Genomic DNA, 24,016 nt, shown 5'->3' with positions numbered 1-24,016 from the left:
GGATGTTTGGCATTGACAAACATCTTCCACTTACGATATCAAGACACTAAGGAACATTCTAGTAATTCAATAATGTCTCATTTAAAATGCCTAGCCCGCTGAACCTTCACTTTCTAACACTTTCCAGCCTAAATGCCAAACCTACCTACGTAGAGAGTTTCACTCAATGTACGGATACCATCGAAAGCGCAGAGAAGCGGCAGCCTGTGTAGGTAGCAGTTACGAAAAGAAAGAACTTTTGATGGCCCGTAGGCCACTGGAATGTGCAAATTCATTGACTAAATCTAATGGGAGGGTACACTGGGACTACTGAACAACCAAGGCGATATGTACAGTTGCGAGCCAGCTGCAGTATGACCCCAAAGACTCGACATCTGCTGCACGTCATGCTGGGAAGATTCAAGGGAAACAGAGCGCTCCACCTCGACTAATGCAAACATGCACCCCCAATCCAGGATCCTGACGCCGCTAGCATAGCAACTCGAGATGTGAAAGGTAAAGAAAGATGACCACGTCCACGTATGTAGGAGGATATTCTCGAAGTGAAACGACAAGGAGAGGAAAAGAAAAAGAACCAACCTTGAACTCCCGGCCTCAATTGTTAGTTTCATCGCAATGGGTGAGCTAACCCTCTCAACTGGCCACCCAATCAATCAGCGGGAGGTCCTGGCCCGTCACTACATGGCCAAAATGGGGTATCTCCCATCGCTGCTCTGTTTGGTATCGCAATGTGGGGACCGGCCCCGGCGCGATTGTTGATTGTCTTATTAAGCGCTCATGCGGGCGTTGCTGTGTTCTGAATGCCGTTCGACGAAACCTGGCGTTTGGCAGTCGGAAGCGAAGACTCCTGTTCGACGAATAGTTGATATCAGTCATACCCGGATACTGACCTCGAGCTTCATGTTGCATTCGAAACTTCGAATCCTGTGTGGGGCTCACGGTGCGTGATCCACCCTGGCTTTCTTGCGTGCACTTACGTCTAATGACTCGATGCCACGTTTCTGGGCTGTGGCTTCGGTCTTCTTGATGACCTTCTTCTTGGGTCTTGTGGGCCGGGTCTCACCCGGCTGGAAGACATCATCGGGAAGATCGAAACTGAACTGTATTAGGTATTCTGGACAGGTCACCCGGGACATCGAAAACTCACTTGCGAACATGGGTGATCGTGATGTCGTTGATACCGGGCTGGTATCCAGGCCACGATGTGCAGGTGGATTTGAATATCTGCGCATCGGTGGAAATATCCAACGACTTGCCCGGGCCTTCTAAAGTCAGTGGAATCATGCAGGGGAAGTAAGCAGCGTACCTGGTGGCTGGGGCTTCATCTCCATGCCGATATAGTATGTCGTGGTGTAGATAGTCCAGCTTTCGCCGTTCGGTTTCGCTTCGACAGAGTCAGCCACCTCACGTTTCTCAATCTGGTTCTGTGCGGCAGCTTGATGAGCAGGGTCATTCGTCTCGTCTGTCATCTGTGTCTTCTGTCCTTTATCTTGGTACGCGGTCGAACCGTTTTTGACAGCCTCGGCTTCCTGTTCACTAGAGACAATATGAATCCTCTCGAATCCTTTGGGGAATGGATGAGCAACGGCAATAGTTGACTTCCTGTCCAGGGCTCCAACCAGATGACGGATTTTGGACTCCACCAGACCTGACCATACCGAGTCTGCCTCTTTTGTTGTACTCGTCGCGGTGATGCGGAGATAATACTTGTAATCTTTCGTGAAGAATGAGTGTCGGGCAAAAAGATCATTCCAGGTTAGTTGTTTCATGAAGATCTTATCTACCATATCACCTCCACGCTGCAGTTCCCGAAGAATGACATTTTTGGTCGACATAGAAACGTTGTGAGTGGCACACATCGAGGGATAAGCGGGTGTGATAATAGGCATTAGATGGAATCGATCGCCATGGTAGATCTATTGACTCGATTAGCGCAGTTTGGGGGACGGACTGCAAGGGATAAACCGACCTTTGGGTTCCAGACTTTGATCTGAAGCGGCCCGTCCTCAATAGGCTTTAGCAGTACCGGTTGGGGCCAAGCCCATTTGTTCATAATCCGAAAGAACTTGCCAACAATAACGGAGCCAGTGGCCTGCGGATAAAGCTGGCACACTCTGGCGACAAGCATAGCCCAAGCGACACCACCTGGGAAGCCCACAATGTTGGAGTAAATGGCACGGCCTATTGGAACAATGAGATTAGCCGGAAGAGGGCGGTGCGAGCCTTGGGCTGGACAACTTACGCTGCGCCCAGAGTTTGATGGCACGCAAGGCGAGCCGGAAAGTCTTCTGCTGGGGTACCAGTTCCAATATTTCATCAGTCACCCGAGTCCCATTCAACGAACGGACTTCCCGTTCGTCCAAGCCTCTTAGGTAGTCGTTGTTCTTCAGATCGAGGTTGATGGGAATCGACGGGACGATCAGACGGGCAAAAATCAGATCGATACTGATCCCGGAGAGTTCAAGTTTGATAATCGGCACGTAGGCATCTGGAACCGGGGTCATCTTTTCGATAGCCCCTTGGGGGGCCAATCTCTCAAGGACGGGAGGGAAATCAAGGAAGAAGTCATCGATCAGAACTTGTTTGGGTCCAACAACTAGTGTATCGATATCCGATCCTTTTGAGAGATTGATATGAGTCCAAGATCATATTGACGGGACGGAGGGCTCTGTAGCACTCACCAGGTCCATAGACACCCAACCGATAACTTCCATAGGTGAATATCTTTCCACCGGCGGCCTCCACCGCGGCCTCCGACAATCCCTTTCTCCGGCTGACAACCTTGACGAATTCGATCGTCACCCGTTGTAGGAGCTTGAGTACTTCTTTCCTACATAGTGATAGGGTTAGCGACAGCTGAAATCGAGAGAAGCCATTCGCAATCCTCTTACCTTTGCTCCGTCTCCGCGGGACTTTCAAAGTTGTTCTGAAGCTTCAGTTCCGCGATCAGATCATCATTTGCAGCAAGCTCATCTGAAGTGGGCAAGACAGTAGAGATGGGAGGAGTCACACCCCACTGTCGGACTGGCGGTGTTGCCATGCTGACAGGAAGATGCTCATGCGATAACGGCGCAAGGTTGATGCGCCGCCACAGACCTTAGGAGAGAGGTTAAAGCAAAGGAGTGAACGAAGATGCGCCAATATGGAAGCAAGATCAAATAATATAGAACCAGATGGGATTGTGAAAGGAAACTGAAAGGAGAGTAAGGGAGGGGAAGGGGAAGCAAGTTGGGCGGTTATAGAGAGAGAGAGAGAGAGAGAGAGATGAAGCTGTTGCCTCCGAATGTGGTCGGGAGCCTTGGCGGTCATGTGATCTCCACCATTGTCCTCCCGCATGGAAGAACCAGGGAACACTTATAGTTCATATTGGACAGCCTTAGCCGTGCTGGCTTTCATTGGGATATAGGCGCTGGCCAATGCCAAAGTGTATCTACAGCCTACCATCGAGGTTGGAAATAAGAAAGGGATATGTGTGTTGGTTTGAGGATGCGCGAATACAGATGGGATGGTGGGACGAGGGAATCGCAGGATGTCATTTCTGGAAGCTGAAAATCGTATGATTTGCAGTCAGTATTCCTGAACACTACGGAGTATTGCCTAGGTCTTTGCACCCAAACATTCTGCCAGCTGTTCATCAAGCCATTTGACATCATCCTTACTCTCTCCTGGTCCTCCAGCCCAATCTACAAAGCAAACAGTCAGTATGTCAGGAGAGCACCCCATCGAATGCAGCACACTTACGACCCCAGATCGAAGGAAACACTCGGAGAGTGCCAATACCCGGCTGCATGCATGCGACTTCATACTCTGAATCCTCGGGGCTGCAGCATGATTAGCATCTGGCATGAAGAACGAGCTGGGGACCCACGGGAAGTAAAGGTCCGTCTTTCCAGGCAGTACCAAAGTCTTCGCTCTGATAGACCCCAGGGCCTTTTCAAAATCGCCATCGTACGGCCACTGGGCGGCTACATTTCCGTTCTGCCATGTCCGAAGCATCACCAAAAGGTTATCGGGGTCTGATGACGGTCAGTTTGAAAGGGCATTGTGCGAGTATGTGGAAGATACCTTTTGACAGGGCCCATTTTTCCCAGAAATTCTGCATGAAGTCCTCTAGGTCCTTGAAGCCCAACACCGTCTCATACAGCCTCTCCCGATAGAACGCCTGGCTGAAACCCCTGCACGAACACGATTAGGACACCGGTCGACACAGCGGCTTTCGTGGATCCTCACCATCCCGCATAGCCTCGACCGAAGGCCTTGAGGCCGACTTCCCTCTCCTTCGCACTCCAAGCGCCCAGCGCCGTCTGCCCGGCTTCCAGTTGGCCGACATTACCCGAGCCCGCGGAAGGAACCTGCTTCGCAGCCAACAGGGCGCTTTTGACCCCCTCCAGGAATACCTGGTTATGTAAGGAGGTCTTCGCCGATCCGCAAAACGGCACTACGACATCCATGAAGTCCGGATACTGCGTGGCCCACTGGAAGCTCTGGGCGGCACCCATCGACCAGCCGACGACTGCGTGTAGATGCGTGATGCCCAGATGCTGAGTGACAAGTGTATACTGGGCACGGACATTGTCGTAGAAGGAACATTTGGGGAAGGGACCCGCCCCGGGGTAGTTGGTCGGGGATGTTGACTGGCTGTTGCCAAAGAGGGCCGGGATGATGATGAAATACTCCCTAGGGCTGAGCGTCTTGTCCTCTCCGATCAGCCAGAGGTTGTCCGAGATCACTTGATGGCACACGTCATATCAGCCCCTCCTGGACATGCGACCTCTTTTCGTCGGGGGATGTGGTAGGGTAGGTATACGTACAGCCAGAGAACCACGTGGGGTAGACGACTGCAGGTGATCTGGGGTCGCCAAAGGTCTTGTATGCCAGGTGGGCGTTGATGAGCGTCTCCCCGCTTTGGAGCTCCCAGTCGCCCAGGTTGAACGTCTCGTAGTCTTGCTGGGCCATGATGGTTTGGGAGCAGAACGGTCTCTCTGCCTCTGTGACCACACCGGATGACCCCTCTTTATACCGGATGATAAGAGAGGCTGTCTCCAGCGGTTTTCATTACCTATCGGGCACGCTCTGACCTATGGATTCGATGTCTGACAAATGAGCCGTCTATTGCTGGGTTCTCCGCATCTTGTCCTGGATGAGGGTCCTGCATGAATGGGGTAATTGGAGTTACATCGTCCATCCTGGCTGTCTACTGTCGGCATTTTCTTGTCTGACGTTTGCCAAATAGGAGAATTATGCGACGATGGTTATTTTGTCGTCGTCATTACAAGAGTAAGGAGAGGCAGTCGTCACCGGTAGGTATACTGTTGGTATAGTTACAGGTACTCCCGGTGATTACATATGCGCTCTGCTGCGGGGCAAATTCGGCCGCTGACTTGCTGTTATCGGGCCGGAGGTCGGTAGTGCACACGGTAATTCCACGCACTTCTACGGTGGGTTTATACGGAACAGGCCGTGGAAATTAGCACGGGCCTCATGATCCGCAAGTGGCATTATACCGGCTCGTCATCGTCGGCTCAACACCCGCCGCAGCCTGCCTGACTGATCCATATAACTTGCGATAACGTCCAAACTTATCGTCTCAATGCACCGCTCTCTGGTTCGGAATTGTTGGCGAAAATCGCTGGCTTCACCCATTCGAGCATCGTGAGTCCACGTCCCCTTTCGGTCTCCGAGCTGCAGAGGCCAGTCCAGTGACGTCGTCCGTTGCGGGCAGGACGATCGAGCACAAAGAGGAGGCAACGATTGCTGATTCTCTGCAGTGGTTATAGAACCCCTCTCTTCCCTACCATCAGCCCTTCGCGCATCCCTCTGGCCCCAATGTCGTCCAACACCACCACATCCGCCTTTTTCAAGACGGGGGACGACTTTGAGAAGATCCAGGCGTCGCGACCGGACTTCAAGCGAGACACCGAGGTCACCTTCTCGAAGCCGCCGAATCCGAACTGGAAGCAAGGCGACGGCGCCAACGACGGAGGCGAGAGCCTAAAGAAAAACCACATCGAGATCGACCCCTACGAAGAGGGCCGGCCGGCCTCGTCCAATTACAAGATCCTCATCTCGGGGATGGTTCCTCGCCCGATCGCCCTCATCAGCACCAAGTCCAAGGACGGGAAGACGTGCAACCTGGCCCCGTTCAGTTACTCGCAGGTCATCAACCACGACCCTCCCCTCTTTGCCGTCGGGTTTGTCGGCTCGCTCGAGAGCGCCAAAGACACAGTGAAGAACTTGGCCGAGACGGAAGAGTGTGTGATCAACATCATCTCGGAGCACTTTGTCGAGGCGGCCAACGCGACCGCCATCAACGCGCCGTACGGGGTGTCGGAGTGGACGGTCTCCGGACTCCACCAGGCGCCGAGTTCGGTGGTGCAAGCGGCGCGCGTCAAGGAGTCGATCCTGTCGGTGGAAGGCAAGCTGGTGGAATTCCGAGAGTTCGAGAGCCGACAGACGCCGGGGAAGAAGACCGGGGTGCTGGCCATTATCGAGGGGGTCCGGTTCTGGGCGCGGGAGGACGCGATTGACGAGGCGAAGAGCGTGATTGATCTGAAGGTGTTGAAGCCGATCAGCCGCTTGGGAGGGATTCAGTACGGGCGGACCACGGACGCGATTGAGATTCCGCGCCCCAACTTCTAGATTGTCCTTTTCCTGTTGCAGGGTGGCGAGACGCGGGGGTATTTTTAGAAGGGGGATAGAGTCCGAGTACGCCGTGCGGCATACCTCCGTAGAAAAGGTGGTTTAGACTTGGGTTAGTGAACGCAGATCAGTTCACGGTTCGAATGAAATCCCCAGATTATGAAGGCGCTGTCAGGCGAACGATGGGAAACCCTCCGCATTTCACTTAGTCGACCGAACGTCCATCCTGGTCCGTGTGCGTTCCCAATCAACCGGCGGGGGAGTCGAACCAGGGTGATATTTCCCTTCCAATGAGGACTGACCGACCACCATGTCGGTTGCGGAGGACACGGCGAAACGTGGGGACCGACACCGGGTAATGTGGAACGCGCGAGACAGGGACAGGAAGAAGGGCATCCACTTTTTTCCTTCCCCCGTTCCATAATCCCCGGAGTCCAGATGGGATCAGCACGACCGTGGAGTGCTTCGCGACGATGAGGGTAAAAGCCTCCATTCCTCGGCCGGGGACCTGCAGGAACGGTTTCCGAACGGGGGAAGTCCTGTTCTTGAAGGTGATTAGGAAATCCCCCAGCCATTCTTGGCTCGAGCGAGGATCCGATCTGGATCAGTCAGTCCTGATTCATCGTGGTTGATGTGGAGAGGAAGACCATACCCACTGTTTTGACCCCATGGGCCAACGGTAGCGTCACCTGAGACATGGGGGAGAAATCAAGTACGTCCAGAGTACGTATTCTGGACTTGTCAGGTCGACGTGCCCAGGACGACTGTTTCCGTCGTCATAATCGCGAGGATCATCGCAGGGTATGCCTGCATTCAGAGCGAGGGAGTCGCAAAGGCTGTTGGGGGGGGAAATTAAACCAGCTGGTCATGTTACCACCGCGTGGGACCGCCATTTGCTGGGCGGTCAGCTATAGTTACGCAGTACAGCTGATGATTCATGTGTGGTAGAATATTAAATTAATTAGGAGAATTCGTCTATGATATTTTCCGGAATTATTCCATAATTACCCCAATTTCTTGAATTTTCCAGAGTACGACGTACCGAGTTGGGGTCCAGGTCGACGGCGACGGTATCGTGAACCAACAACCTTAGCCTCACTCCCTCTCCCTCCTCATTTGACTTCCTCCTTCTCCCTCCCATCATCGTCCTCTTCTCTCTTGACCTCTCTTCTTCCCCTCTATCGTCATCATCTCCCCCCCGTCCATGGATCTCCCTCTTGGTCGGACGCTCTCGTATCCTCCTCGTTCCTCGGTCTCTCCGCTTCCTTCCTTTGCGACTCCCTCCGGCTCGACCTCTGGGACCGTTCCGTGGCCTTAGAGAGGAAATCCACCCCCCTGCCCAATGTGTTGTGACCACGGATGACCATTTGCTCGCAATGAGCCACCCTTCTCCCCAGAAGAACGGCGGCAACAACATCCCCCCTCCTCGCCAGATTCGCTTCGTCTCGACCGATGGTCAGCCCCAGACCAAACGCCGCCGAGTCACCGCTGCGTGAGTTTTGTCCTCTGTCCGATTTCCCGGGGACGATCCCTAACCGCGGCGCTCTCCCAAACAGATGTCGGACCTGTCGTAAGCGCAAGATCCGATGCTCCGGCGAACAACCAGGTTAGACCGATTCATGCGCCGGTTCCCCCGTGGGCCGAACCGCCTCGCTGACACCGCTGCCCAGTATGCAAAACATGCTCCGATTACAATCATGTATGCCTAGGATATAGCGAGCCCCCTAACGTCCGACCCGCCTCCGCCGCTCATCCCGTCTCCGGCCCCTCGGATCCCGCCAACGCACGCTCTGCCGTCAAGGCTGAAAGTCGATCCCCGGACTCCCCTCCACGGGCTACGATCCCCCTTCGCGATGGCCTGGATAAAGGCCCCGAGACCTCGAAACCAGCGGAACGGAAAGAGGCTCCCTGGTCAAGAGATGCGTTGCGCGCAGCCAAAGAAGCCGAACAGACGACCGCGGGGGAAAGTCCCGAGAGTAGTATGCTCCCCGGACGGTGGATAGTGTTCGGGTCAACTTCCCTGCTGACCACTCCTTCGCAGGTCGCACATCGCTAAGCTCCAGTGCCCGCACCCATGTCCCATACTTCCGGTATTTTGGCCCCACGGCCATCGTGCCCGGGTTCAAACAAATGGTTCGAAGATCCATCCGGTCTTAAATGCGCTTGATCTTAACGGGGCTACAGGTCGTTCAAGTTCGCGGGTCTCGTAAGAGTAACCCGTCTCTGTCCTCAGGTTTGCGGTCCCATCAACAGTGGTCGGAATGAGGTAGATGCTGATCCCCAGCTACCAGCCGAATCTCTCTCCCCCCTACGAAGTCCCAAGTTCGTCGATGCGGGACTTGCCCATATCAACGCCATCGCAGACGGTCGTGACAATCGCGATGCGAACACCATTCCCTTCTACGATAGAGACGATTCGATCCCAGTCAGCAATCTCGTCAAGCATCTATGTGATCTGTTTTTCGCACATTTAGGTTGCAACTTCCCGTTCCTTCAGCGGGAACGGTTTCTGCGAGACCTGAAAGATAAGAGGGTCGACACGATGCTCGTGGACGCCGTTTGCGCCTTGTCTGCACGCTTTTCTCCCCACCCGCTGCTGAGCCCGCCTCAAGCTCCGTCGATCGATGGCTCAGAACCCCAACCGGACGTGCGGAAGTCCGATCGGGGTCAGCCATTTACCCACCGCGCCATGGGCGCATTGGTGGATTCGTTATCGTGCCCGACGTTATCCGTCGTCCAGGCCTGTCTTCTCCTGGCTTATGAGGAATTTGGTTCCAACCGTGATAGTGGACTGTGGATGTACCTAGGAATTTCCATTCGGATGGCGCAGGACCTTGGGATGCAGAAACTACAGGGACTCGAATACAGCTATGGTCAAAGTGGCGTGACCCCAAATGCTGTGATGACTGGACACGCATCAAAACTGCGCGAGGAACAATACGACGATCCGCGGGGGCCACAGAGCCCTGTGAAAGGACCACCGGATTATAGCGAACAGCAGCGCGCTTGGGAACGGGAACGAGTCGACACCTTCTGGAGCATCTTCTTCCTGGACCGCGTGATATCATCAGGCACCGGAAGACCGGTGACCTTGCGGGACGAAGACATCGAACTGTGTTTTCCTCTGCAATCGGAGTCTCTACTCCCGAATGGCTGGCCTGCACCATTTCCCCCACTTATCCGCATCATCCATCTGTATGGACGAGTGACCGATCTCATCAATGGGATCCAAGACGTCAAGCATGTTACCTCCGACACGCTCAAACGATTGGCCGGAATGGAGAGTGATCTCACAGGTATTGCATTCAGCTCCTAGTCTCGGTACATCTCTTCCATTGCTAATCACCCGGATAACCAGGCATATACCAACGGCTATCGCCGAGACTTCACTTCAACGCCGCCAACTTCCAGGCGTATGTCAAGGCAAAAGAAGGAACGAATTTCATCCTTCTTCACTTTGTACGGTTCCCCCACGCCATATGCAGCTCCAGTGTCTAATCTTTCTATGGCTAGTGGTTCCATACATTGATAGTCTTGCTTCATCAACCTACGCTTCTCAATTCATTCGGCGGCAGTATCCAGCATCTCTATCCTAATAGCAGAGAGCTATCGATGTCCTCGGCGAAAACGATTGCCGACATTCTATCTTTCTCCGAGCTCGTTGATGGGAAGAGTTTCATCGGGAATCCGTTTACCAGCCAGCCAATGTACATCGCTGCGTGTGCTTTCCTCATGGAGAGTGCATACTATTCTTCACCCTCCTCAAGATCTGGCTCTCCCCCTACCCAGCCTTTGTTGGCGAATCAGTCCAGTGGTTTTGTCATGCCTAATATGGATCCGTCGAGTGGCTCTGACCGAAAGCCAACTGCCAAACATATTCTCCTGGCGTCGGCTGCCCGGGAAAATTACCAGCGATGTTATAAAGCCTTGAAGGCTTTAGAAACATACTGGGAAGGGACAAGATATATCCTCACTGTCCTAGATCAAAAAGCTAAAGGGATCGTTGATCCCCTGCTATACACCACGGAGGAGATGGAAAATGCCGCGGAGACGCCCTCGGGTCAACCCCAGAGTGCGCCTGACTGGCAACGAACAAAAGAAACCCATGGGGCTCCGGCTGACTCGGAGGTGTCCGGGAAAATGGCTGAGGTGCTCTCCGACGGAAAGCGTTCACCTCGAATTGATCCCGGCCAAGGTGAGTCTACACGATTTCACGAGCTCTGCTCGGCCTCTTATGATTCTGACTGTCTTTCCTCCAGCCATCGGGTGGGCTCTCACCGGAGCTACCAACTCATCGCAGCCAAATTTGAGCTTGCTATATCAGATGCCTGCCACCCACTCAGACTCTGTCTCCACCAAAGCCCCGGCCTATTCGTCTCAATATAGTCACAGCTATCCCAGCGTCCCCGTCCCGTCAAGCAGTGGCCAGAGTTCGAGTTCTTATGCGCAGTCGCTGGAACCGTCGCGAACCTCCGCTGCAACGCCGGGTTCGTCCGCGGCAACCGGATCGGACAAATATTCGCCTCTGAATTCCGCACGAGTGTCTACCTCCGATGCGAACCTTCTCTTAGGTCTCAACACTTCGTACTCCAGTTCTACCTCTCGCCGACCACCGGCCCAACCCGCATACAACCCGAACATGCCTTCATCTTCCTCCCGAATAGAAGCACAGGGGCCCGGGTATAATTATAATCTCCCTTCAGGGCCCGGGGATCAGCCAAGACCATCCGAATACCCCCCTGGTGTAGCGACACAATCTGGCGATATCTTCATCGAAAGCCAAGACATCGATATGACCACCCTTCAGCAACAGGAGCATCTACCGTTCAACTTCAATGGGGAGATTCTCCCGTGGCTCGAGTACCTTCCACAGGACGTTCTCAACTACTTCGGGGAGAACCAGAACTATGCATTGATGAGTCCGGGCGACGGTCCTTCGCGGGCCCCGCAGTGAGCCCGGCCCCTTCCTTACCCCTACCGTATATATAAGCTTCCGAGTCTATGTGTCCATGCCTAGCGATGTGTTGCTCTTGCCGTCATTTGGGCCGGTTCCTTGGGATCTAGAGGTTGTTACGAAAATAGAGGAAACGGGACTTGGCTTGTTTTCTCCTTTTAATTCCCTATGGTGATTATTTTTCCTGTCTTTAAAGCGTGGGTTCATGAAGCTCGCATTAGCATGCTTATGACTGCCAGTGACGTGCGTTACGATTGAAATAGCTGCATGACCGTGCTCATTCACTCTGTATCATAGGCGGTGTTGCTCATAGATGATTGCTTGTGATGAATCGTATTGAATACTGATAATACCATTTCGCTCGATCTTCTGCCTTCTGTTGTTCGGCAGCCCCGACGCCACGGACGTGATATTTCCTCCATATAAAACCTGCTCTTCAGTAAATCCTCGCGCATCTGCCATTTGTAATCCTGATGAGCATAATGTTAACTACATTCAAACCACGAGGAGTGTGCAGTCGCAAGTCCCGTCATGGCATGTATGCGGGTGTATACATCGGCGGTTGCCCTGCACGACGAGGCGGTGTACGTCACCGCCAACAAAGACAACATCACCAACCTCCAGACCAACCTCTCAATCTATCGCTCCCACGGACCGCACACTGTCTTGGATACCATGTTCGGTGCCTGCATGCGTCCAGACTGTCTATTCCCATGATCTGACGCAGTGACTGCCGGTAGTTCCCTCTGTAGCCCGGCTATGCTGAGAGATATATTGCTTACATTCCAAAGCCTCATACAAACACACTACGCTGTCACACAAGAAACATTCTTTCTTGCCCGCCAATTGATCCTCGTTACCTAGCCAGACTTCCATTCCAGATACCTCCCGATGGAGGATCCCCCTTATGAACCCCAGGAGCCCGATCTCCGCCGCCCATACTCCCCAGCACACGAGCCCCCAGACGCAACAGCATCGACTATCACGCAGGACCTCGTGCACTATGACGAACCCAGCCAGGTCCACGGGGAGATAGAATATCTAGCGCAGGACTGCGGGTACAATTCATCGGCATCGTCGGTCCAACAATCGTCCAGCGACCTCCTCGACGACGACGAAGACGAACATCGCGGCAGTACTCACTCGCGAGCATCGAGCCACTCCTCCGTGTCCTCAATTCCCAACTCCGTCCTTACGCACAATATGGAGGGGTTCAAGGCATTCGTCATGCGCGAAACAACCGCCAACGCACCCCCACCGTCGACGCCACGGGCCTGGGATGACCGCGACGCAAAGGGATACAGTCGCATCCTACATACGGTCCGCCAGCGGGAGGCTGCCTTTCGCAAGCCCAGCTCCGTGCGTGCAATGCAGATGCACACCGAAGACGAGGGCGACGACGAGTTCCTGACGCCCCCCAAGCGGAAAGCCGGTCATCGCTTCTCCGACATCTCCCTCCGCTCCGCCGGCTCGGGCACCTCGCCGCTGAAGCGCTCCCCGTACTACTCGCCGACCGGGTCGCTGGGCAAGCCCAAGCCCAAGAAGGAGTACCCGCTTGTGCTGCTGCACTGTAACCTGCTGCCGCCTTCGCTGCCGGTGCCTGGCCTCCTGGGCTACCCGGACCAGAAGATCCTCCAGGACGTCCTGCCGCCGGAGTACTGGAGGCGGTGGAAGCGGCTGGAGGAGAAGGTCGGCTCTGGGGTGCTGCGAGACCGGGGCGTGCTGATTTCTCATCCGGAGGATATGTATGATGTGCTGGAGGAGCGGCTACTGGAGAGTCTGGAGCTGCAGCGCCCGCGGCTCGATCATGGTCATTTCCTGGGCCATGACGCGGACGAGGAGAAGGAGGGCCACTCGACGACGGATGACGAGGAGGGCGAGGAGTGTCCCGACTGCGGGGGCCGCGTCGTCCATCAGACAAGTGCGAGTAGGAAGTGGGAGATCCGGGTCTTTGCCGCCAATGGGCTCATGAAGGCCGGCGCTTGGGCGGCCGCCTGGAAGGAGATGGAAAAGGTCGATGTGGAGGTTGGTCTGTGGTTACCCTCGGAGGTGAGGAGGGAACTGGAGAAGAGACTGCTGGACTCGCAAAACAATAGTCGCATGCAGACTTCCCAGCTCCAAGGCCCCGTGAGCGCCCTTCCACAGAGCCTGGAAAACCCCCGCTTGCGAGGACACACTCCTCTCCCAGCGCAGAGATCCTCGTCCTCGGCTTCAGGAGCGACCATGCGACAGGAACAGCAAGGGTCGAATGTCTTCGAGCCCATGAGACGACCTGCGGAGATAGACCTGCAAACCCTGCTCGTGAACTACATCCGAGTGCTGGCGGCCGACCGGCGCAATGTTGCCATTGTGGTTCTCAGCATTCTGGTGGTCTTCTTCGCGATCGATTTCAGACCCCGAGCTGCCCACTCGGAACTGCGCCTGTTTCCCCAGGAGATGGCGGATGTGGGCGATCACCCGGTTCTTTCTTTGGCTGCGCCCTCATCAACAATTGGGTTAGCCTCGTCCGTTTCGGCGGACCCGATCTCCGACGCTTCGCAGTCGTCTGTGGTGGTTGCTTCCACCTCTGTGCTGCAGGGAGACAATGAAGATCCCACACCGGTCATGGTGAGACCCATCGAAGAGGAGACTGCGGCCTTTGTGGAGGAACCATCGGAGCCAGTTGCTACGTTCGTTGGCTTCCCATTGGAGGAACACGCGTTTGCAGAGATCGAAAAAGAAAATTCATCAATAAACTCAAGAATGGAGGCAGATCCTAAAGTGGAGATTGGTGCAGCCGATCCCCCGGGCTTTGGTAACTTGGGGGATTCGATGATGGATCTCGAGCATGATGCTCGTACTGATGTTCAACATCCTGGTCCTGTCAATGACTGATATGAGAAGCAGCCGGTTCTCGATTTACGATGATATGTCATATGTTTTTTACCTGATGTCCTGGATTATAGCATTGCGTTCTTTTGTATTTGCACAGCGTACATTGATGAAGCTACTGTGTTTGCCTAGATTGTTCTCCCGAGTGATTTCAACCCCCTTAATGCAATACCGAGACACTAAGAGCAATATGAGATACGTATTTTGTTAGAGTTCTGCGGCTTAAGCTGGTTGTCCCCTTGGACGTGTCATTTGAACTATACCAAGCCCACTGTCGATCTCCGATACTATCTGCATGAGTTCTATTTTCTAGAACCTAAGACGCGTGCCGAGTATCTTTAATGCAAGGGTTTTCGGAGTGACACCTCAATTGTCCGTACGCAGTGCATCTTGAGTTATGTATTATACCCCAGTTAAGTAAGTTTATGTTCCTGCGTCAGCATTCTACTGCGTACGGCCTCGGTTACTGCAATTTGGATGGACTCTACGTCCAACCTCCGTCCATCCCATCAACATAGATACTTGTCTTCCTCCAATTGAGGGTTATTTTTTTGCGCGTCCAACTGTGTGCATGTGAGGAATACACCCTCTAAATCAACGAGTAATGTAGCATTATGGCAATATCGACATGCCACCCGTGGCCGCGTATCGATATCCCTTGCATCCATCATCGTTTCTCGACAATTATCGAAGCTGTGGTTTGCTATAGCCCAATCCAAGCAGTTCGTCAGTTTTAGTTGCAATGGAAAGACTGATGGTGAAGAGAAAAGCATATAATAAGGCCTGTTCGCCTGAGCAAGGGTTCTCACAGGACCAAAAGGCCAGTCAATCGATTCCAAAAGTTGACTTCTTGTATATGCTTTATTTGCAGTTGCCACTCTCCGGGGCCCTTTTTCCTGTGTATTATCTCTTCATCCTGTATATACTAGGCTCTTTCATTTGCCCCCGTGATGAAGGCCGTTCGAGCGGCAATGGGCCTCTTGGCCTCAGCGTGTTTGACACACTTGGCGTCTTGTGACGCGGTAACGTTCGACCTGAACCTGTCCTGGGAAGACAGGGAAGTCGCAGGTGCCGTGAGAAAGACCATCCTGGTGAACGGTCAATTTCCCGGTCCGACACTCCGAATGAAGCAAGGGGACGATGTTCAAGTCTTTGTCAACAACTCGATGCCATTTGGCACCACGGTCCACTGGCACGGTAGGAACTCTTGCTCTTGGAGTATACGCTATTGATGCTGACCGTCCACTTCAGGCATTGAACAGCTCGGTACGCCGTGGTCTGATGGGGTTCCAGGACTTTCGCAAGAGAACATTCCGCCCGGAGGGGAGTTCTTGTACAAATGGAAGGCCGTCGATTATGGTGCCTACATCTACCATAGTCACTCCAGGGGACATATAGACGACGGCCTCTATGGGGCAATTGTCATTGATCCGGACGACTGCGTGGAGAAGCCGTTCGATAAGATCACGCAGGACCCCGATGAGCTCGAAGCTTTACGCAAGGCTGAATATGAATCGCTGCCCATTATCATGTCTGACTGGCACCCGATGACATCCGAGGAGATATGGCGTGCCGAAGAGGTCACTGGGATGGAGAATTGGTGTGTCAGTGCCATTCTGATTAATGGCAAGGGCTCCATGATGTGTCTTCCCCAGGACCGAATCAATGAACTCACAACAGACACACAAAAGCAAGCGATTGGAAACCAGACGATGACAGACATGGGGTATGTTGATAACTCTTGATTGGAAGCGAGGGCCTTGATTGTGCCATTAACTAACTGTTTCGACTTTAGATGCTTTCCTCCCCTGGATGGTCTGCTGGGCTCCTTCGATAGGAAACCAGAGTTGGCTCCTCCAGGCTTTTACAAGGACTGCATACCTGGGGATGGGCCCACGGAGAGATTTGAGGTCGACCCTGCGGCAAAATACAGAAGCTGGGATCTCATTAGCATGGCTAGTGTTTCGACTCTGGTTTTCTCAGTTGATGAGCACCCGATGTATGTCTACCGAGTGGATGGGCGGTACATCGAGCCTCTTCGAGTCGATGCAGTTACTGTGCCCATTGGAACAAGATATTCCGTCTTTACCAAGCTGGATCAACAACCTGGTGACTATACCGTCCGCGTGGCCAATACCGAGCCCAACCAGAATATTAACGGGACTGCCATCATGTCCTACACGACATCAACGCAAGAAAAACGAGGCCCTTCTCGGGCTTCAATTACAGAAACAGGCACTAACGCAACTGCCACTACTGTGATGCTTAACGAAACCAATGTGGTCCCGTTCCCTGCCGTCAAACCTGCCGCGGTGGTGGATCAGACCTTTGTGCTGAATGTTGGCCACTACAACTCCTCTTACCAGTGGGAAATGGGGAATGACACTTACTCCCTATCCCTGGAGGAAATAAGCCCAGTCCTCTTCAACATGAGCTCGATGCCGTCCAAGTACACTATCAACACTCGGAACGGGACCTGGGTTGATCTGATTGTCAATATAACTACCAGCGACCAGCCCGCTCATCCTATCCACAAACATTCGAATAAGTTCTTTGTGATCGGGTCCGGTACCAGTGCATGGAATTATTCGTCTGTGGCAGAGGCCATGCAGCAAATCCCTCAGAATTTCAATCTGGAGAACCCCCAGATGCGGGATACATTCAATACCCCCAGTCCCGATCAGTCAACGGCCTGGCTAGCGCTCCGTTATCAGGTGGTCAATCCGGGAGCCTTCTTACTCCACTGCCACTTTCAGACACACCTAAGTGGCGGTATGGCTCTAGCAATACTGGATGGAGTGGATGCCTGGCCTCAGGTGCCAGAAGGATACCGACTGCCTGTGGTAGAAAGCTGAGTGAAATCGAGAATATGTACCGGATACATATAGGGATGATGGAATGATCCTTTATTACGAGTCGTCCTGCTGTACTTTATGCTCGTTTATGCTGCGTGAACAGGATGGATAATAAAAGCCGTAATCCTTCAGGTTCTGTGCCATTGGTATTGCGATCCCCGAGAGAGGCGAGGAGTAACAGAAGAGAGGCCTTAGGGTCTGATTGTGAATGAAGAACTCTTCCAGCATTAACTGGTTCAGCACAAACTATGCGTGCTTCCTCATTAATTGTAAGGGCTCAGCCATCACTATAGCTCTTCTGTTATCGCTACTCCATGCGTTTCTCTATTCACTGCACTCTACCCCCATTCAATTCATTGTTACGCACGCAGTTGTCCTCAGACTCTCTTCCTTGATATCCTTCTCTCTCCTCTCTCCCTCCTTTTCCCTCCATCGTCATATTTACCCACCCCGTTTGGAAACCCCCGATAGTTGGATAGAAGGCTGGATCCATACCGTACCAATCTCACTTTTTCACCGAGACGATCTATATCCTTTACCAGGGCCATCATGGACTCCAAATCCAACATATTGCCTGCTTCCCCCTCCAGCGATTCTTCATCTGTGCCCTCCCACTCTCGCGGACGCGAGCATGTTCATAGCCACTGTCTTTCTTGTCTTCCTTCCGAGATCAAGGAGAGCATCGTTTGCCAGGTAAATCTGTGGAGATGATCTCCCATTACGGAGATCAAACCTCGCTAATATATCCAGCTTGGCATTTGCGACCTCGCCAGTCTTGCTCGAGTTTCTCGCTCTTTCCACGAGCTGGCTGCTTCAGTGTTATATCGCAAGATCTCCCACACTTTCTACCCAGGCAGTGCGATGGACGACTTCTTCTCATGGCAGCTGTTCACCGACACAATGAAGCCGCTAATTACAAGTGCTTACAACTACGGCCAGTATGTGAGGGAAGTTACCATCAGTAGTATAGATGGCTTCGAGGTTCTCGGAAGGCAAATATACAACTCCAGATCTCCTGAATGCTTCGATCGAAACGGTCCATTGTCCAATGCCTTGCTCGCACAATTGGTCAATAAAGCACCTGCATTGGCGAATTTCCGGTATGTTCGACTAGCGACTTGCTATGCAAGACTGACGCTAGCAATATTAGATGGGGTATCAACATGGAACTCGATCCTTCTCTTCTTCTTGCTCTGAGCCACACGGATAAGCTTCAGTCGCTGCATCTTCGCCTGTCCCCGGATGGCCCTGCATCAACGCCTTCTGAAGCATTTCCCCTATATGGTACTGTACCATCGAGCATGCATCATCTTCCTGGCGTGTCGAATCCTGCCAATCACATCATTCCAACTGTTTCCGGACTTAAGAATTTGGCGATTCTTGATATCCCTTCTTTGGACTGTATCCCTGAGGTTGCTAGTTGCATTTCATCTTGTTATCCTACCATCAGAAACATCCAGCTGTCGTTCGCTGACAATCTCGCTCTAAAGAGATCAAGATTTATACCAGCGAACTCAGACCATCCCAACAACTCCAATGATGAACAGATATTTGAATTTGCCGATATGTTCGGATCAGATTCTGAGGATGAACCACAAGATCCTTTGAAGGACTCACTGTTTCTTGGCCCTACGGTGAAACAGGAGCTCGTCATCCAGCAAGACGCGCTAGCCTTTCTCTTTGGCCTCGGTCTCACATTGCCCTCTTCCAACGAACCGAACGCCACGAAAAGGCATGGCAGCCATTTTCTTCACTTGATTTCTGGCTTGACCATTCACGACTCTGCCCCGTCCAGCGCTGTAGGTGTTGAAGCGGCTATCAACGGTGTTGAATCGCCGTTGTCATCCATCGAACCCGCTTCCTTTGTGGAGTCCGGACCGAGCAATGCAAGGACTTCGATTTCATCCATGAGCGGTACAAGCTTTGCATCGACGAAGCCAAATGTGAAAACTGTGAAGGACTACGTTCGTGAAACCCACGGTCTCCCGGTCGAAGAGCTTTACATCTATCAGGTCCCAGTGACTGCGGACACTCTCACCCGTGGAGTTGACCTGTCCTCTCTCAGACACTTGTCACTGCTCAATGTTGGCCCCCAAGACCACATCTGGGAGGCAATGAAGCAGAGGCATTTGTGCAACCCGTACAATCTCAAGTCAATCCACACAGACCATGTGGTGGAATCCTTTCTAGAGTTCGTCCACAGCCTGCCCAAGATCTTGGAGCTATTCATTTTGGAACGCAGACATGGCTCGAAGCTCGTGAACACGCCATGCACAACAGTGGGTATGGCTGATATTCGGCGTTTAGTCCTGGAGAAGCACATTTCACACCTCGAGAGACTGGTGATGCGCCATGACGAGAACACAACTTGGGTTCTCGACCCCTCGACTACCGTTCTCATCACTTCTGCTCCAAACATGATCGAACTAGCCATCAGCATCGATTATTGTAGCTATGTAAGTAGGACACGACGGCTCCTCTCGCAAAAGCGCCCAGTAGCTAACCGCAGCAGCCCTTTGTGATCCGCAACGTGAAGAATATGATATCCCTCAAGGCGCTGCAAATTTTCTGGTACCATGAGTTCCCAGACAATACCTATTTGCGTCGGGAAGTTGCACTCTTTGTGGATCACATTCTCCGTTACGCTGAGCTGAGAATTGAGTACGTGGGAATGTGCTACGTCAAGTCTGGCCCGGTCACCAACTGTATTGTCCATGTTCCGTCTAGACTTGCACAGCTCCATGAGATGGAGGAATCTCATGGGCGCAGCGGGCGATTCGGAATCGCTTCTATATTCGAGGGTGGCTCTCGGATATCCTGGAATGATACCCCCCTTACGACGGTCCCAGATGAAGTCCGCGCCCGGAGCGCCGCAGCAGGATTTGAAGCAGATGAGATAGTCGGGGTGAAGATGTGGGAGCCGAGAACTTGGAGTTTGAAGCTTTGACGTTGAACTTTTGTTTACTAGCGATGCGTTTTTTCCTTGATTGGGAACTGGCGCACCGGTTGGACTGGCTGGCGTTATGTATCTCTACCGACTGAGGATCTCCCTGGAGTCTCCTGGTATTTTAGTCTTGAATAGGCGAGGTATCTAGGAACAAGATACCATAATGCGTATGATCGTTATCTTTTCCTAGCCGGTCCAACAGGCAGCGGTGCGCATACATTCAGAGATGCAAATCATGCGATGAAGGACGTCCTCTCGCCTGTAACAATTCTCGGAGACATGCACCAGTGGTCCTGAAGGACAACGCTAGTGCGTGGTCCCATGGCAAAATTGGATTGCTTAGCGGGTGTCACTAGACGAACGGAGAGAGTCAGCCACCACATGAGGGCAGAGTTGCCACTGGCTTGGTATGGATCCTCCTGCACCACGACATAAAATACATGACGCCCTCTTCCACCTTCATTTCACAGAAACTAAAAAACACTTGTCTTTGACCAGCTATGGAATCCCGAAGAAATTTCCCTCGGTTTCAAAAGCTCCCCATAGAGATCCGGCTCATGATATGGCGCGAGTGTTTACCCTCCCGAGTGGTCGAGATCGATTGCCCTGGAGATCGCGGGAGGCGATATAACTGTACCTTGGTGTGGCCGTACGAGCAAAATTGGTTACCACCAGTGCTCACGAGAGTATGTCGGGAGTCACGCTCCGTTGCACTAGAGTATCAATCGAAGGAGAAACACCCCAATGATCCGCACGGGTGGTTTAGCCCTAGACTAGACACAGTATTTATGCACTGGAAAGATGCCGACAATTGTGACTTGTTCGAGTACGTTAACCGCATACCAGAGTTGTTCTGGTACGCCGATCGTTGTCGGGCCGCCGGCATCGATGCCTCGATCATGCATCTCTTCTATGAGCAAGACTGGGGCACTGATTGGACTGATCCATTTCTGGATATTATTGCTACACGGAAGGACTATCTCGTCTGTGTGGAAGTAGTGACTATTCATACGAGTCGCGCTGCCGCGAGAGAGTCAGGCCTGTTCGGTTTGCTATCAGATGCACCCACACAGCTAGTCGACGCAACCGACACGAGCACGATCGCCAAATTTCACGAGTTGTGGGCATCAAACTTAGCACTGGATATGACACCCGCGGACTTCTTCAGGGACCAGGAGGCCTTTCAAGCACGTCTAACGCAGTGGCTCAAGGAGCTCTCAGCACTGTGGGTGTACAAGGACTGGCACAAGGCCTACTTGAATAAATGGCGTGGAGTTCTTGACCCTGAGGAGATTTGGCTAGGTCCTCGCATTGATGAGGATGGCGACTTGCGTGATATGCTGCTACCGGAATGTTTACACCGGCCCAGTGGTCCCAATGGTCCGTGGTCTTTTTTGGATTGTGGCTTGTTTTCTCCAAATTTGGACCATCCCTTTGTGCAGCAGGCTTTGGCAGCGATGCCTCGATTTCGACCGCGGGTAATGTTTCGATATTGTCCTCTAGACTGTCATTTACAGAGAAGAGATGACGTCGGACGGCCGTCTATTTGGTAGATGAATGTTATGAATATACACTATGTACTAGACCTGAATACTCCTGGTGTATGATTGCGACTCCCAGAAGGACTCCTAAGATCCAGGGCCATGAGGAGTATACTTGTTGGTAGTTGTATACAGTCGAATGTTATATAGTGATGGCTCGGAGATAGCGGAGTTAAGCCACCCAATGGTTGGGCCGAACAACCAACATCCACATCGCCGAATCCACGACACTCGTCATCTCTCCGTCCTTCCCCCATATTCGGCGCCATGTCGAGCTGCAAATTGCCCAATATCCCAGCTTTCCGTAAGCACCAACTGCTTCTGGAATTGTGAGTGGATTCTGTCTCTTCCTTGCAGCCCCTTACCAGGAATGTGGAGCTAACTCCAAGCCTCCGATCTCCAGCGCGAGCTTAAAACACGCCGCCCCTCCGGGTGTATATGTGAGCGTCGCGCCGAACGATCCCACCCTCTGGGTCGTTGTTATATTCGTTCGATCAGGTATGGACATCCTAAGTTGGAGAACGGCCTACCAGGCCTACAATTGAGGTTGTTCTCAAGCTGATACCCCCAGGACCATATGCGTCTGCCATCCTCCGCTCCCAAATCCGCTTCCCTCCCTCCTACCCGGACCTCCCTCCCCTGGTGATCTTTTCCACCGATGTATTCCACCCGTTGATCGTACCCCTCACGACATATACCTTTAGCACAAACGCATCCAGCGAAGACCCCGTCAGCGCCACAGACGAAGAGCGACTACCCCCTGGAGGGTTCAGCCTGCGCCATGGGTTCCCCCACTGGTTTGGTAGAGCCAAGCGCAGCGGCGTCAACTCGACGACCTCATCGAGCGCCGCGAGTGTAAATGGCGCAGGCCTGGGTGGAGTAGAGGGCAGCGGCACCAACAACACCGAAGACTCGTCCGCTGCGGAAGCGCATGATCCGTCGGTAGCCCCAGAAGCAACAACTCAAAGTGAAGGAGACGATGACAACGAGCAAGGTTCAACGGCACTGTCGTCAGAAGATAAGCCTGCCGAAACAAAGACTTCAGTCCCTGTGGCTCTCCTCCTAGATTACATCCGTTCCACCTTTGACGATGCGACTGTGCTCGATTCCCTGCCCCTGGAAGCTGCTGGGAACCCGAGTGCTTGGCATGCCTGGAAGGCGCACAGGAAAGGGGATAAGTCCTCGGGATATCCCCCGAGCGCGAAACGGGGAAGCCCTCAGGCGCGACAGCCCGGTGACTGGCATTGGGATGGGATCTGGGCTAAACGGGTTGAACATGAGATTGAGGCGAGCCATTCTGATGCGACTTTATTTGGGAATGTCTCTATGCGCGGCGGAACTGATGAACTGGTATGTACGAAGGAGGGCGATTCTGCTTAGTGCCGCACTAACTTGATAATGTAGATTCGATTTTCTCGGTTAGACGATGCTACGTTGACGTCTGTCAAGGATATGATCATCCCACGGGCGGAGGCGGAGCACGAATTATCTTGATCTTCTAGTTTATATACCCAATATGACCATTATTCAATCGAAGAACACAGCCACCCGTGGCATGGAAATCCCTCGGAAGCATTATCATCCTGATCGCCTGCCTAAGATACCTGGTAGTGCCTGTCGCGCTCGACTTAGGTAACTGAAGTACGGTATTGCACCTTCCTTAGAAGTCATCCCCAACAACACCATCTACACGGCAGGACCAATGGTCTCCCTGCAGCTACACCATTCTGATCGGGGACCGACAGACGACGTATCTTTACCCGCCATCACCTCGCATTGTCTATGCCCGTTAACTTCCTACATTTCTCAAAGCAAACATGCCCAGGAGTCTGTATGATCGATATAAGACCTCCATAATACTCGTTGCGTTAGTCCTCGTCCCGATCGTGATCCTCTGTTGCGTCTTTGTTGCGGCTCTGGCTTGCTCTGAGTACTGGAGCTCTGACCGCCGTCGGTATGGGTTTTGTTGGAGACGACGTCAACGGCTGCCTGAGACTTCTGTTGGCTCGAGGCAAAGCTCGACAGCAAGGCCTACTGAGGTGAGGCATTTTAATTCCTTCTTCTGGCAAGGTGTTGAGTAAAGGAGTCTGTCTAGTGGGACGATGACAGCTGGTCCTCTCCACGTCGACGTGCAAACACAGTCCTCGGACGACTGGAATTCTCAATATCCAACGCAGTTGTCCTAGACATCATTTGCGGTCTTTTTCTA

At 52.9% G+C, this 24,016-nt stretch overlaps 10 protein-coding genes across 10 annotated transcripts; 7 read left to right on the top strand and 3 right to left on the bottom strand.

The window, feature by feature from the left end:
* Nucleotides 1-179: 179 nt before the first annotated feature.
* BDV59DRAFT_177213 (polynucleotide adenylyltransferase) lies at nucleotides 180-3,265 on the bottom strand. Its single transcript, XM_073689576.1, has 8 exons — nucleotides 2,892-3,265; nucleotides 2,682-2,830; nucleotides 2,243-2,617; nucleotides 1,970-2,181; nucleotides 1,307-1,916; nucleotides 1,148-1,262; nucleotides 978-1,095; nucleotides 180-847 (listed from the first exon to the last, which is right to left on the bottom strand). The coding sequence occupies exons 1-8, from the start codon at nucleotides 3,038-3,040 to the stop codon at nucleotides 776-778; spliced, it is 1,800 nt and encodes a 599-aa protein (XP_073548566.1). The 5' UTR covers nucleotides 3,041-3,265; the 3' UTR covers nucleotides 180-775.
* Nucleotides 3,266-3,597: 332 nt separating this feature from the next.
* Nucleotides 3,598-4,956, bottom strand: BDV59DRAFT_201566 (homoserine acetyltransferase family protein; the record flags this gene model as incomplete). Its single annotated transcript, XM_073693834.1, has 6 exons — nucleotides 3,598-3,683; nucleotides 3,742-3,821; nucleotides 3,869-4,016; nucleotides 4,066-4,175; nucleotides 4,231-4,729; nucleotides 4,812-4,956. 6 exons carry the CDS (start codon nucleotides 4,954-4,956, stop codon nucleotides 3,598-3,600), a joined length of 1,068 nt encoding a protein of 355 aa, XP_073548565.1.
* Nucleotides 4,957-5,127: 171 nt separating this feature from the next.
* On the top strand, nucleotides 5,128-6,696 carry BDV59DRAFT_24175 (flavin reductase family protein). The gene is made up of 2 exons (XM_073696034.1): nucleotides 5,128-5,162; nucleotides 5,234-6,696. The coding sequence occupies exon 2, from the start codon at nucleotides 5,827-5,829 to the stop codon at nucleotides 6,637-6,639; it is 813 nt and encodes a 270-aa protein (XP_073548564.1). The 5' UTR covers nucleotides 5,128-5,162; nucleotides 5,234-5,826; the 3' UTR covers nucleotides 6,640-6,696.
* BDV59DRAFT_24035 (uncharacterized protein) lies at nucleotides 6,696-7,454 on the bottom strand. Its single transcript, XM_073696033.1, has 2 exons — nucleotides 7,292-7,454; nucleotides 6,696-7,238 (listed from the first exon to the last, which is right to left on the bottom strand). The coding sequence occupies exons 1-2, from the start codon at nucleotides 7,307-7,309 to the stop codon at nucleotides 6,753-6,755; spliced, it is 504 nt and encodes a 167-aa protein (XP_073548563.1). The 5' UTR covers nucleotides 7,310-7,454; the 3' UTR covers nucleotides 6,696-6,752.
* A 136-nt stretch (nucleotides 7,455-7,590) lies between these two features.
* BDV59DRAFT_177164 (putative C6 transcription factor) lies at nucleotides 7,591-11,935 on the top strand. Its single transcript, XM_073689575.1, has 9 exons — nucleotides 7,591-8,131; nucleotides 8,196-8,245; nucleotides 8,310-8,618; nucleotides 8,681-8,772; nucleotides 8,824-8,872; nucleotides 8,931-9,935; nucleotides 9,998-10,098; nucleotides 10,153-10,834; nucleotides 10,899-11,935. Exons 1-9 carry the CDS (start codon nucleotides 8,016-8,018, stop codon nucleotides 11,591-11,593), a joined length of 3,099 nt encoding a protein of 1,032 aa, XP_073548562.1. The 5' UTR covers nucleotides 7,591-8,015; the 3' UTR covers nucleotides 11,594-11,935.
* Nucleotides 11,936-12,230: 295 nt separating this feature from the next.
* On the top strand, nucleotides 12,231-14,663 carry BDV59DRAFT_24028 (uncharacterized protein). Its single transcript, XM_073696032.1, has one exon. It carries the CDS (start codon nucleotides 12,485-12,487, stop codon nucleotides 14,465-14,467), a length of 1,983 nt encoding a protein of 660 aa, XP_073548561.1. The 5' UTR covers nucleotides 12,231-12,484; the 3' UTR covers nucleotides 14,468-14,663.
* A 751-nt stretch (nucleotides 14,664-15,414) lies between these two features.
* BDV59DRAFT_201562 (multicopper oxidase-domain-containing protein) lies at nucleotides 15,415-17,319 on the top strand (the record flags this gene model as incomplete). Its single annotated transcript, XM_073693833.1, has 3 exons — nucleotides 15,415-15,661; nucleotides 15,716-16,190; nucleotides 16,260-17,319. 3 exons carry the CDS (start codon nucleotides 15,415-15,417, stop codon nucleotides 17,317-17,319), a joined length of 1,782 nt encoding a protein of 593 aa, XP_073548560.1.
* A 549-nt stretch (nucleotides 17,320-17,868) lies between these two features.
* On the top strand, nucleotides 17,869-20,314 carry BDV59DRAFT_207549 (F-box protein; the record flags this gene model as incomplete). Its single annotated transcript, XM_073695020.1, has 4 exons — nucleotides 17,869-18,012; nucleotides 18,070-18,419; nucleotides 18,470-19,775; nucleotides 19,832-20,314. The coding sequence occupies 4 exons, from the start codon at nucleotides 17,869-17,871 to the stop codon at nucleotides 20,264-20,266; spliced, it is 2,235 nt and encodes a 744-aa protein (XP_073548559.1). The 3' UTR covers nucleotides 20,267-20,314.
* Nucleotides 20,315-20,766: 452 nt separating this feature from the next.
* Nucleotides 20,767-21,819, top strand: BDV59DRAFT_192931 (2EXR domain-containing protein; the record flags this gene model as incomplete). The annotated part of the gene is made up of 2 exons (XM_073692128.1): nucleotides 20,767-20,952; nucleotides 21,241-21,819. The coding sequence occupies 2 exons, from the start codon at nucleotides 20,767-20,769 to the stop codon at nucleotides 21,817-21,819; spliced, it is 765 nt and encodes a 254-aa protein (XP_073548558.1).
* Nucleotides 21,820-22,045: 226 nt separating this feature from the next.
* On the top strand, nucleotides 22,046-23,706 carry BDV59DRAFT_177156 (putative ubiquitin-conjugating enzyme). Its single transcript, XM_073689574.1, has 4 exons — nucleotides 22,046-22,136; nucleotides 22,211-22,305; nucleotides 22,379-23,157; nucleotides 23,212-23,706. Exons 1-4 carry the CDS (start codon nucleotides 22,075-22,077, stop codon nucleotides 23,299-23,301), a joined length of 1,026 nt encoding a protein of 341 aa, XP_073548557.1. The 5' UTR covers nucleotides 22,046-22,074; the 3' UTR covers nucleotides 23,302-23,706.
* The last annotated feature ends 310 nt before the right edge of the window (nucleotides 23,707-24,016 follow it).

The sequence above is a fragment of the Aspergillus ambiguus genome, assembly GCF_047715705.1.
Source record: "Aspergillus ambiguus strain CBS 117.58 unplaced genomic scaffold BDV59scaffold_13, whole genome shotgun sequence".
Classification (NCBI taxonomy): Eukaryota; Fungi; Ascomycota; class Eurotiomycetes; order Eurotiales; family Aspergillaceae; genus Aspergillus; species Aspergillus ambiguus.
This window is presented reverse-complemented; position numbering and strand designations above follow the sequence as displayed.